Source organism: Geotrypetes seraphini, chromosome 9 (assembly GCF_902459505.1).
Source record: "Geotrypetes seraphini chromosome 9, aGeoSer1.1, whole genome shotgun sequence".
NCBI classification, from domain to species: Eukaryota; Metazoa; Chordata; class Amphibia; order Gymnophiona; family Dermophiidae; genus Geotrypetes; species Geotrypetes seraphini.
This window is the reverse complement of record NC_047092.1, coordinates 17,457,391-17,471,177: the sequence shown is the minus strand read 5'-3', so window position 1 is coordinate 17,471,177 and position 13,787 is coordinate 17,457,391. Positions and strand designations below refer to the sequence as shown.

At 39.4% G+C, this 13,787-nt stretch overlaps 1 protein-coding gene across 1 annotated transcript in view; it reads right to left on the bottom strand.

The window, feature by feature from the left end:
- The window catches only part of SND1 (staphylococcal nuclease and tudor domain containing 1), a 1,352,488-nt gene that overhangs the window by 974,425 nt on the left and 364,276 nt on the right, over window positions 1-13,787 (bottom strand). The window contains exon 13 of the mRNA XM_033959404.1: window positions 4,705-4,815. Coding sequence (XP_033815295.1) covers window positions 4,705-4,815 — 111 coding nt within the window. The remainder of the gene's footprint in view (window positions 1-4,704; window positions 4,816-13,787) is intronic.

Below are 13,787 nucleotides of genomic sequence, written 5' to 3'. Positions count from 1 at the left end.
ATCATAAAATTGCCAGCAGAACTTTTTTTATTTCAAAATAAGACAAACATTAAACACTTTAAACCCAAACATGTTCCAAACTACAGGACTACAGCAATACCTCCAAGCCTAAAAGAAGCAGTGTCAAACTTCATTTTTCAGAACCTTTTGGTTTTCATAATTTCAGATAAAGGATCTTGTACCTGTACTCATTTTCTCTCCTCATCCCCCCCCCCCCCCCCCCGAGTAACACCGTTTCCATGCCCTAACTCTAGCCTTCATTCAAACTTTCCCCTACTTTTCAACTCTCCAGGAGAAGAGAGATGCGACAGCATTAACACTTTGAGGGGACAACATCAGATGAGCACATGTTTTAAACGGAGTGCTTTAAGGGTTAAAGCTCAAGATCTGCCAACTCACTGTACATACTCGAATATAAACCACAATTTTTGGGCCATGGGGCCACGTGGTGCAAAAATGGGTGTCTTGATTTATATTTGAATCTACTAATTATCAAAATTTAAGCCTACCGGGCAGGTCCGACATGCGAGGCAGGCAGCTGATTCCTCCCAGCGACAGCCGCAATGGTCCTCAATGCTGTTTGCATATCGTTGGGAGGAGAGGGGAGTGAGAGTCGGTGGCGCATCTGGATTGTGAGCAGCCCTGCCTTCGGTCCTATCCCAGTCCTGCTAAACTGGCTAGCAATAACGAAGCCAGATGCTGTGCGGGCCTTCCTTCTTGCCAAATCACTAAAGGTTCTGCTGGTCTTGATCTCGCCCCCTCTGAAGTTACTTCCTATAGCGATTTAGTAAGAGGGAAGGCCCCCATGGCATCTAGCTTTTCTTATTGCTAGCCGGTTTAGTGGGACCGGGAGAGGACTGAAGGCAGAGCTGCTCTAAATCTGGATACGCCACTGACTCCTCAACTCCCTGCTCCTCCCAGCAGCCAGCAAGCAGCATGGAGGACTTCCGCCGAGAGGAATCAGCTGCCTGCCTCACATGTCAGGCTTGCCCCGACCCATGACTCTGTAGGAAGAAGCAAAAGGTGATGGGGGAGAGATCTTGGAGGGAAAAAGAGAGATGAGGTGTTGGAGGAAAGAGGGGAGAACATATGCTGAATGGAGGGGGCAAGACAATAGATACTGGTTAGAAGAGTGAAAATAAAGGGGGAAAGAGAAAGAAGATGCTGGAGGAAGAGTTAGCAAAAAAAAAAAAAAAAAAACCCAAAAACAAAACTGGAGAAATAGAAGCAGATAAGAGATGCAGGAAAACTAAAAGGAAAAGGTTAAAGTCAGAAATGGATGTAGGAGTGGAAGTGAAGACAGGAATGAGAGAAGAGGCAGACTTCAGACCCTGGAAAGAAAATTAAGAAAAGACAGAAGAAAGCAGAAACTGGGATAAACATGAATAAAATGGCCAGACAACAACGGTGGAAAAAAATACATTTATTTTAATTTCATGAACAGACAATGCAGTTTTACTGTAAATTTGCACTGCTTTCTTTCTATATTCCAAAGTGTAGAATGCTACTTCTCTTTCTCTGGTGTTGAACTTCATATGGCTTATTGAGATTTAAGTTTTATTTTTGTCTACATTTTATTTAAGTTTGTGGTTGCTTGTAGCTGTTTTTTCCTATGTAGGGGCCTTGTTATGAATATGTTAGCTTTGGGATATATGCAGCACAGATATTTGTATTATGTTTAGTGACTTATAAGATAGCTGATGGGCAGAGAGGGTGAACAGTCTTTATAGATTGGCTCACCATGATAACCCAAATTTCTAACCTCAGCTTATATTCAGGTCAATCTTTTTTTCCCCTTTTTGGAGGGGGAAAAAATGATACCTCGGTTTATATTCAGATCAGTTTATATTCGAGTATATGGTATTTTGGCCAGTTTTGGATCAGTGGCAACCCTAACAGTGCATTATTGACCTTGCTGCACTGAGTTCAATCAGTAGAACCAAGAACTATAAAAAGCACACCGACTTCTGTGTAAGTTCATAAACATGACTAGCTAAAACATCACCCACCTGAAGAAGGTAACTGGGCAGCTCTGGAGCAATGTATTGAGAACCAGGGATGTTCGACATCTGTTTCCACCCTCCATTGCCTCTGGCACAAACCAGAGATACCAAGGAAAAAACTGCACCTGAGATGCATGGCCAACGTGTCCAAAATAGTTTTACCTTTAAAGAAAGGTTCACAAATGGAAGCAGCAAAAGAAAACCATTTTGTTTCCTTTGGTGTGTCTGAAAGGATACAGAGTGTATTTTCAAAGGTAACTGAATAGATAACTTGAGTAAATTCCCCGGGCTAAAAACTTCCCTTCACTTTGTACATTCACAGGTCTGTTTGCACCAGTAGATTTTGCCACTCAAACGAAATTTTCCAAAGGAAGCAATTTATGAGAACGTCCAACAAAGATATTAGGGTTATACCAATTATTTCATATTTAATTCTGCCCTGAATACATTATTCGTATTTAGCCGAATAGTGATTTAAATTCGAATACAAATAATCCAGGGCTCTACTGTGCTAAATCCTACTGAAAAACACGTGATCTCTTATTTCACATTGCTTTTTTTATTATTATTATGATGCATGTTAAAGCTCAATGCCCATTATTCGAATTCGGTATTTTTATTCGGGCCAAATATTTTTTCATTATTTGTATTTGGCCAAATAGTACATTATGCAATTCAGTACAGCTCTAAAAGCGCTCACTTCTTCATACTGTTGGGTTTTTGTTTTTTTACCACAAATGCACACACTCTCATATTGTTCATACACACACACACTTTCTGCTGCTGCTCATGTGCTCATTTATTCAGTGCTCCCCCCAAAAAAAAACCCCTATATCTGTCCACCATCATATAAATATTTTGCATTTGCTGTCAGTTTTTACTCATCCTATAGCAGCAATCCCCTCATTTCCTCTCATTCTTACAAGGTCTCAAAACATTTCCTCCTCCACTACCCTCCCCACCCCCCTCCAAATCTCACAGCACTCACTGCTTCCACAGGCTCTGTCCCAGGACCTGTGCAGAGCTCATTCCCTCCCCCCCTCCTAACACTTGTAGCTCCCCCCCTTTACTCCCCTCCTTCCTATGACTGAAGCAGGATCCTACCACTTTCTTTCCAATGGATAGTGTGTTGAATACTGAAATATCTAGAAACCTTAAGACATCCTAAAGCTAAAAAACCCTGAAAAAATTCCAGACAATTGTAGGCAAAAATGGCATGGCCCTCTAAACTTTAGTTGGCCTTAAATCAGACCCTGATAAAATTCTAATGCAAGTGAAATCATCCTCCTGTTGTCACTAATATTTTTTAGGACAGCAATGGTTGCAACACCAATTACTTCAAGAGATTGGTCAAGATTTTTTTTTTCCCTTCTACCTCCTCTGTTTGCCTTATGGAGATCTTCACAGAACACATAAGACAACAGAAAAGAATCAGATGAATCATGGTGACAAATATCTGAGGAAGACAATAGTTAATATGTTCAGCTTTCATGAACCATGTCACTACCTTTTTGTACAGACTGGACCTCAGCGAGGATGCTAGTGAACATCTTAATTGAACTGGGTAAGTCTGGGACTTGTTTGTTGTGTAGAGGAACTTGCTTTTATTGCTTTTAACCTACTTAACTTCTAAAACATTGGTGGTGTTGTCCCATCAGAACAAAGCACTCATGAAATTTATCCCCAAGGGATATCTTTACCAACAACCCCCTCTCCCTCCTCCCCCCCCCCCCGAAGGGTCTTCACCTGTCATTGTGGAAGGTGAACAGGTTGAACACAAGGTCCTGGTTACCTAAACAAGCAGGTTCCAGACTTCTCAAATTCATTCAAGATGCAGGGGCTCATCAACAATTCCTGAATGTCAATGAGTGTCCTCACAAACAGAAGCCAGGTCTCTGGAGGCTGAGAAAACTAATGGATGAAAGGTACTGGTGCTCAAGGACAGGACTCTCTCCATGATCCAGTATACCTTGTAGACATGGCCTTCTCTAGCAGCAGTGGCCAGAGCCACCACTAAAGTATCTCCTTCACCTGGAACACCAACATGGATTGTGTTACACAGTTCTTTTCAAGATGCACAAAAGAAATAGGAGGGAAGTAACACCCCTGCCCTTGACATCATATTTCAGAGTTTCTATACAGCAGTTTTATGAGGATACTCTGCCAGGAAACCCCTCATGTTCTAGGAGAGAGATGGCATTTATGTAGGTCATGGGTTCTCAACCCAATCTTTATTGATATCGTTTTCTATCCCACCCTCCCCAAAGAGCCCAGGACACACCCAGCCAGTTAGGTTTTGAGGATCTGCACAGTGAATAGGCATGAGTTATATCTGCATATGATGGAGGCAATGCATACAGATCTCTCATATGCATAATCATTTTGACATCCTGAAAACAAGGCTGGCTGGTAGGGCATGTTGAGAACCACTGATCCAGGTCTTCTGCATGCTGGTTTACAGTTTTGCACCATGGCTCCATCAACAGGCCCAAGGAGAAAGATGAAGATACCACCGCAATGGTACCTTTTATTTCCATTCAGCAGAGATATATTTTAGGAAATCCAAAAGTTATACCAGTTATATCTGATCTCATTTTTTAAATTTACAGTAGATCCTATACTCAGTGTTGTTAATGACTACCACTAAAACCCCCCTCCAAAAAAACAAAACAAAACAGCATGTTATAAAACAGTCACTCACCGAGCCTCTGCCGCTAGCAGTTCATCATAATGTGAAGATCTTTGGTCATCATCCTGGCGGTAGCGAATGACAGTGGACAGCCCTTTACTGATGAGTGCCTCTGCAATGTTTCTGTAACACAAAATACCACTTAAGCATAAAGTACAAGATATATACAAGTTCCACAGCCTTAGCTTGCTCACAGCTATTAGAGCCTGGTACGTTCCACCTCTCTATTTTTGGCTACTGGGATTGCCAAGTGGCTGCAACTTTAACCACATTTGTTGGGTCAGCTTGGTCTCCTTTCCCCGTTCCTTATCCAAGCCCTTACCCTTCACAATGCTGCACTTTCAATTTAGAAGACGCCTCTTATCTTGCTCAAAATGATTTTCTATCTACCTCTCAAATCTTTACTAGTACTAGAATTCTAATTCTCTTCAAATCTCTATTTTAAGAGCTTGCTAATGTTCAGCTAAATCATTACGATGTCGGCTCCAACTCACTGACAAAGGCAAGAGCTTCTAATAAATTCAAGCCTAAGCAATGACAATGTCCAACCACAAACAACAAAACCCTTTCAGAGTATCAAGCTATATACTTGGAATATCATTTTTGGAAATCTGTCACATATTTTTGGCACTGCTTTCAACAAATTAATGTCTCAGTATTTAACGCTAACCATCATGTAATGCCTACACAAATGCTGTTGCTTCCAACCTTGTCATGAATAATGCCACACAGAAAATAAATTGACTTCCACTTTCTTGCTTTTGTAACTCAGAAAATCTCCCTTCTTGATAAAGGTACAACTCAAATCAACCTTTATTTATTTATTTACAACATTTATATACCGCCTAAAATCTAGGTGGTTTCCAGTATCAAAACATTCATAAAATTCCATAAATATCAACGAACAGACGACATTCAATATCTGCGTGTATATGGCGGCCACATACCCAAATCAAAAATTAGAAGTATTGCTATATCTTACATATAGGCATCAACAAACAGATGTGTCTTTTAAAAGTGGCACATTCTGTACACAATCTCAGATGTCCAGGGGATACAAAATATTTTCATTTTAGAAGCTATTACTCTCATCCCCCCCCCCCCCCCCCGATCTTAGTGTCCTTCCAAGTTTATTGATCTCCCAGAAAACATCGAAACATGTCGGGGTCGACCTATATAAAACCTGGACTATCGCGAGGACTTTGCACTGTACCCTCTGTCTTATTGGTAGCCAGTGAAGCTGTTTCAAGGCAGGTGAAATGTGCACCATTCTAGGTGTATTTGTAATCGGCCTAGCAGCTGAATTCATTACCAACTGCAAGGCCTTATTCTTTACACGTGTCAGTCCAAAATAAAGCGAATCGCAGTAATCCAATTTTGGCAAGATTAAATCTTGTATCACCACCCTAAAATCATAAAATGTTAGCATCAGGTTTTAATCTATACAGGATACATAGTTGTATAGATCCTTCTTGGATGGTTTATGTTTCCCTAAGCTATGTTTGCAAAAGGGGAAACTGTCCGCCTTATTGGGTTGAAAGTTATCAAGTCTGCAGGACTTCTGTCATATGAATCTAAAATTCCAAAGCAGGGGTCCCCAACGTCCCTCCTTGAGAGCCGAATCCAGTCGGGTTTTCAGGATTTCCCCAATGACTATGCATGAGATCTATGTGCTTGCACTGCTTTCAATGCACATTCATTGGGGAAATCCTGAAAACCTGACTGGATTCAGCCCTCAAGGAGGGACTTTGGGGGACCCCTGCTCCCAAGGCTTGGTGCATGTACTACAAGATTATTATCACTAAACATAGTCTAAATCAGTTCAGCTCTAGACTAACTAGTGCACTGTGGGAAAAAAAATTGCGATTCATTTCTCTTCATTAGTTTCATCTATAGTACATTGTTTCCTCCTTCTGTAGTGTCTGTTTCTAACACAGTACTTTTTTCTTTCATGTTTTGCTCAATATCCCCCTTTTCTCCCATCACCACTTCTGCCCTGCACCATTATTCCCCATCAACTGCCTCTTTTTTTCCCCCTTTCACGGAATGTAGAAAGGTATAGGAAGGCACTTTGGTATGGTGGTGCCCCCTTGTACTAGGCAGCCCATATGGCTGGAGAGATCACACACCACACACCACAAAAACTAACCTGTATTTATCTTATACTAGGCAGCCCATACGGTTGGAGAGGTCGCACACCCCAAAAACTAACCTGTATTTAATCAATCAAATTTATAAGCCACTGCTCAGAGCATGGACAAGTCTAAAAACAGAGTTGGCCGATGTGGTTAATTCTTATCAATAAAACAAATCAACAAAAATGGTCATTTAATTGGTTTAATAAAATATTGTAATATCCAATGGACTTTAGTTTTATTTCTGAATCTTCTTTGGCACTGATTTTTCTGCTTCAACTCATCACTCAGCTTAACTTAGTCTCTACCTACATCACATGCTTTCCCTTGGCATCTCATTCCTGAATCCCTGAAATAGTTTGGCTAACTCATTATTCATGGCTTGCACTTTCTGGTTGCTTCCAAAAATACAAAGACTCAAAATTGATTCGACTGAAAACAGAACTGCTGCAGCTCCTAATTGGGCATTTTAAATTATTTGTATGCTACCAGGCTGGCTGCTGTTTCCTGACCATTTTATTAACATCTTTGATTGGTGAATTGGGATTTAAAAAATTATTTTTAAAAGCTAGAAATACGAAGTTAAAGCATACAGATAAGAGATGCATTGGTAGGATAACTGCTGTTTTGGCCACTCGCAGGTCATTTAGCAATAGTGTCCACTAAGAAGCTTCCTTGGACCACAGAAGAGGGCATCTCTCTGCTCATTGTGACCCTGGGCAAGTAACTTAATCCCCCATTGCCCCAGGTACATTAGATAGAATGTGAGCCTGCCAGGACAGATAGGGAAAAATGCTTGAGTACCTCAATGTAAACCACTTAGCCTATAAGTAAGAACATAAGAACATAAGAAACGCCTTCACCAGATCAGACCTTAGGTCCATCTAGTCCGGCGACCCGCACAAAAGGAGGCCAAGCTGGGTGTTCCCTGATGGAGACCTTGTTAACCCGTATCCCTCAATGTGCTTTGCAAGAAGGTGTGCATCCAACTTGCCCTTGAATCCCAGAATGGTAGTCTCCATCACAACCTCCTCCGGAGTGAGTGTGTGTGTGTGTGTGTCTCTTTCTCTCCATGGCCTTTAAATATCAGTTGATGCAGAAACATCTAGGAGACACCTGGTCAAAGCTAGCTTCATATTTGCTCACCTACACAATTAGGTGTTAAGGAAGATCCCTATGACAACAGTTCTAATGCCTGCTCAGTAATCAACTGTGTTATAACATTCTACTAACCCATCTAATGAGTGTGTGTTATAACATTCTACTAACCCATCTAATGAGTGTGTGATAAGTCTTATCAATTCAAATAAAATTCTTGTGTTAGCATACACCCCTCCACCTCCTCATGCTCTCTAAGCCTGCAGCAAGTAGATTAAGCTTCACACATTTTAAGAACTTGATAGCAGCCACACTGGGTCAGACCGCCGGTTCACCTAGCACAGGGGTAGGTAATCCCGGAGCCAGGTCAGGTTTTCAGGATATCCACCAAGAATATGTAGGAGATGGATTTGCATGCACTGCCTCCTTGAAATGCAAATCTATCTATTGTGGAGATCCTGAAAGCCTGACCTGGCTCCGGCTCTCGAGGACCGGAATTGCCTATCCCTGATCTAGCCCAATATCCTACTTCCAACAGTGTCCAATCCAGGTCACATGTACCTGGCAGAATCTCAGAGATTAGCAAGATTCCATGCTGCCGATCCAAGGGATAAGTAGTGGCTTTCCCCCATGTCTGTCTTAATAGCAGATTAAGAACTTTTCTTATAGGAATTTGTCAAAACCTTTTTTTAAACCCAGATATGCTAAATATCCTCCGGCAATGTTTTCAAGTTTTTTTATTATTAGGTTTTTATATACCGCCTATCAAGGTTATCTAAGCGTGTCCCAGAACTTAACAATTCATTGAGCAAAAAAATATTTTCTGTTTGAAAAGTATTACCATGTAACTTCATTAAACAAACTAGGGGAATGGGCGACGAGATGGCAGATGAAGTTCAACGTTGAGAAATGTAAAGTATTACATGTGGGAAACAGAAACCTGAGGTACAATTATACGATGGGAGGGATGTTATTGAATGAGAGTACCCAAGAGAGGGACTTGGGGGTAATGGTGGACACGACAATGAAGCCGACGGCACAGTGCGCAGTGGCCGCTAAGAGAGCAAATAGAATGCTAGGTATAATCAAGAAGGGTATTACAACCAGAACTCCTTCGTGCGCAAACTGAGGGCGCTCCCATTCTGCATCAGGTTTTTGAAACTCCATTCAAATACAGTAGTCATAAAACTTTCAGAAGTCTACATACTGCCTTCTTTTCAATACTGTTACTAAACATTATCATAACACTTATCTACCTATTAACTAACTCTCATAATTCATTCAAAATGTCTTCACAGCCTTCCACTATTCCAGTTTTTTGGGGCCACTGCCCCAATAATTCTAAACCACATTCAGTTTATCCGCCAATATTCACTCAAGTCTCTACTACTTCCCATCCCTTTCTGTATCAAACTATTTACAATTCATCTTTGACTTTCGGACTCATTAACGTAAGATCTCTTAAAAACAAGTATCACCTGATAAAAGAAACTATTCTTTCTCCTAACTTACACATCCTCTTTATCACGGAAACTTGGCTTACTGAAGGTGAAGAAGCCTCTCTCTCATTCTGTTGTCCCTCAGGCTACTCCTATCAATTTAATCATCGTAATAAACGCACAGGTGGCAGTCTAGCCATCATCTTCCGCGATAATTTAATTAGTATTACTGAGCATTCATCAGGTCAGGTTGCTATAGAATTCCTTCAACTTAAACTCAATATTAAGCCTATAACCGCCGATATCTTACTACTTTATATCCCCCCACCAATCGGTCAAAATACATTAACCTTACTCCAAAATTTAATATTTGATTTTTGTTCCTCTTCAAATAACCCTTGGATTCTAGGTGATTTTAATTTTCATTTTGATGACTTAACTAATTCCATTACTACTGACATGTTAACTTCTTTTAACACTCTTAATTTGCAACCTCATATCCAAAGCTCAACTCATATTGCAGGACACACATTAGATATGATTTTAACCCCTAAGTCTAACATTACTACTCTTTCAGATTTGCATATCACACCAGTCCCTTGGTCTGATCATCACCTTATTACAATCAAATGCTCTTCTAAGTACACTGTAAAGCACCCTCAACAACAACAAAAAAGATATCTCATATCGTAACTACTCTAATCTAGAATCATCAAATATAACTTCATCATTTAACATACAAACATCAAACTCAAATACTAACACAATGGAAACCCATCTTACTAACTGGAATTTAGCTATTCAATCTTTGTTAGACAAAGAAGCACCCCTAATTTCTAAAACAGCTTCCTCACGCAAACTACTAAATCCTTGGTTCTCAGAAGAGCTCGTCTTTCTAAAAACAGTTAAGATCTTTCGAGAGGAAGTGGCATCAGAATAAATCACCTATAAACTTAAAATTCTACAAAGAACATGCCCACTTTTATAAGACCAAAATTAATCTTGCGAAAAAGAATTACTACTCTAATAAAATTTCAAAGACAAAAAATTATTCGATGCTGTTTTCTATTATTAAATCAATTGCCCCCAACTCTCAGAGACTAGACAATAATTTAACAAATAGTCTCACTGCCCAGGAGCTTGCTGATAATTTTTGTAAAAAAATTAATGATATTCGGAATACATTTGTCCCGGTTACAACCAATATGTTGATACATACTCCTAATGACTATCGCCTACCGCTTGCTAAATGTTTCCCATTTAACCTTCCCACATTAGATGATATAAAACATCTTTTTCTAATAGTTAATTTAAAAGGTACTCGAGATGAGATCATTCCTCCATTAATTTAAAAAAATTTTTTCTCATGCTTTGGTTCTCATATCCTTAACCTTATTCGAAATAGCTTAGAACTGGGTCTATTACCATCAGCGTGGAAAAAGGCCTCCATTATTCCAATAGTAAAAGATCACAAAGCCAGTCTTGAGAACGCCTCAAACTACCGGCCCATAGCTAACATTCCTTTTTGGCAAAACTAACTGAAAGACTGGTATTTGAACAATTATCAGATTTTGTGGAAACAACTAATGTCCTACACCCAAATCAAACAGGTTTTAGGAAAAATCACTCTACGGAGTATTCGCTAATTAGACTAACCACAAACGTACTTTATCACTTAGATCACCACAACTCTGTTATTCTTTGTTTTCTTGACCTATCAGCAGCATTTGATACCATTGATCACGTATTACTTCTTGACAGATTGAAATCAATAGGAATTGGTGGTCAAGTTCTCAATTGGTTTAACTTTTTTCTCTCTGATCGTTCATCTGCTGTTATCTTTAAAGATAGAGTTTCAAAACCTTATACTTCTAATTTTGGTATCCCCCAAGGATCCATATTATCCCCACTTTTATTCAATATTTTTCTTTCTCCATTATTAAGCCTATGCCAATCTATAGGCTTCACTTCCTTCACTTATGCTGATGATGTTCAATTGCTCCATCCACTAAACCCAGAAAACAAAGATGAAATAAATAGAAAGTTACTAGATATTAAACAATGGCTTAGCTCTAATATGTTAGCTTTAAACATACAAAAATCCAAAACACTATTTTTCCCTTGGAAAAAAGATAAGCCTAAATGCTTCATTTATTTTAGATAATGTTTATCTAAAATCAGTAAAATCCCTAAAAATACTAGGTATCATTATAGATAGGTTATCTTTCCACGAACATATAACTTACACTGTCAGATCTTGTTTCTATAGGCTGCGTATGATCCGCTCAATTGCTAAATTTTTAGAACCAAAATCACTTAACATATTGATCCATTCGTTAATTATTTCAAAACTTGATTATTGTAATTCTCTATTAATAAATGTCACCCAAAAAGAAAAGAGGCGTCTTCAGATAGTTCAAAATACCACCATCAAATTAATACACAATCGCAAAAAATTTGTTCATGTTACTCCACTCCTTATTGAATCACATTGGCTTCCTGTCACTCATCGCATTACCTTTAAAATTTTACTTTTAGTTTTTAAAACACTGTCCTCAAACGAACCCCAATTCATTAATAAACTACTTATTCCCCATAGTACATCACGTTCTTTAAGGTCCATTAATCAAAAACTCTTAACACTTCCATCACTGAAAGTTATCGGAACTCATCGTCATGATATTTTCTCTGTAATGGTCCCACAATTATGGAACACCTTACCTCAGTATCTAATCTAATCTAATCTAAACCTTAAGTTTATATACCACATCATCTCCATGAGAATGGAGCTCGACACGGTTTACAAGAACTTAAAATAGTGGGTAGAGAAGAAGAAAAAGGATTACATGAACTTATGTGTAGAAGGGGGGAGAGAAAGGGGGGAAGGTGCTTCCTTTTTAAAGACACTTTTAATTTATAATCACCTTCTTTTTTTTATCTAATTCCCCTTTCCTGTTGTTTTTACCATTCATGTTTCCTTTTATGCTTTATTAACTATTGTAGTTCTGCCCTTTTTTCCCTTATGTATCTGTTAGTTTGTATGTCAGTATGTCAAACTTATGTAATCTATTATAAATAAGCTAATGTGTACACTTTTTTGTTTTTTTTTTTTGTAAATCGCTTAGCAAATTAAATTAAGCGATTCAATAAGTTAAAAAATAAACTTGAAACTTGAAGTTATCCTGCCATTGTATCGGGTGACGGTGCGTCCGCATCTGGAGTACTACGTCCAATATTGGTCGCCGTACCTTAAGAAGGATATGGCCTTACTCGAGAGGGTTCAGAGGATAGTGACACGTCTGATAAAAGGTATGGAAAACCTTTCATATGCTGAGAGATTGGAGAAACTGGGACTCTTTTCCCTGGAGAAGAGGAGACTTAGAGGGCATATGATAGAGACTTACAAGATCATGAAGAGCATAGAGAGAGAAGAGAGGGACAGATTCTTCAAACTTTCGAAAAATAAAAGAACAAGAGGGCATTCAGAAAAGTTGAAAGGGGACAGATTCAAAACGAATGCTAGGAAGTTCTTCTTTACCCAACGTGTGGTGGACACCTGGAATGCGCTTCCAGAGGGCGTAATAGGGCAGAATACAGTACTGGGGTTCAAGAAAGGATTGGACAATTTCCTGCTGGAAAAAGGGATGGAGGGGTATAGTTAGAGGATTACTACACAGGTCCTGGACCTGTTGGGCTGCCGCGTGAGCGAAGTGCTGGACACGATGGACCTCAGGTCTGACCCAGCAGAGGCATTGCTTATGTTCTTATGATTACTTCAAAAAAATAATAATAATTATAATAATCAATTCACATGTATCGGTTCTACTCCACTCAGGATTTCATAGACCTCTTATATCCCACCTCAACCATCTCTTTTCCCAAGCTGAACAGCCTTAACCTCTTAAATCTCTTAATACCATAATAGCAAAATAACCAAATAAGCATAAATGCAATCAATGGTGTTTTACCCCCTCTTCTATTAAACTGCGCTAGCAGTTTGTAGCGCAGAGAGCCGCGCTGAATGGCCCGTGCTGCTCCTGACGCTCATAGGAACTCCATGAGCATCAGGAGCAGCGCAGGCCATTCAGCATGAATCTCCGTGCTAGAAACTGCTAGCGCAGTTTAATAGAAGAGGCCCTTAGTGTTTTAGCTTATCTGTTGGCTGCCTATGTCCATTTCTAGCTTATGCTAACCTGTTCTGTATATGCTGAGGTTCTGCCTGTGTTTTGCATCTGGGATTGAAACCAGGCAGTTTTTATGTAGGGATCTGTAGTCATCTCGGTTGTTCAATTTTCCCAATAGGTGTATGATACTCCAGGGCCCAGCACAATAATTAGCGCATTTTATGTGAGACTGTGTCCTTGTGTTTTTAACTGAAGGAATGATATAAACTTTTTTTCTCTTTTTATTTTGTTCTTTTCTT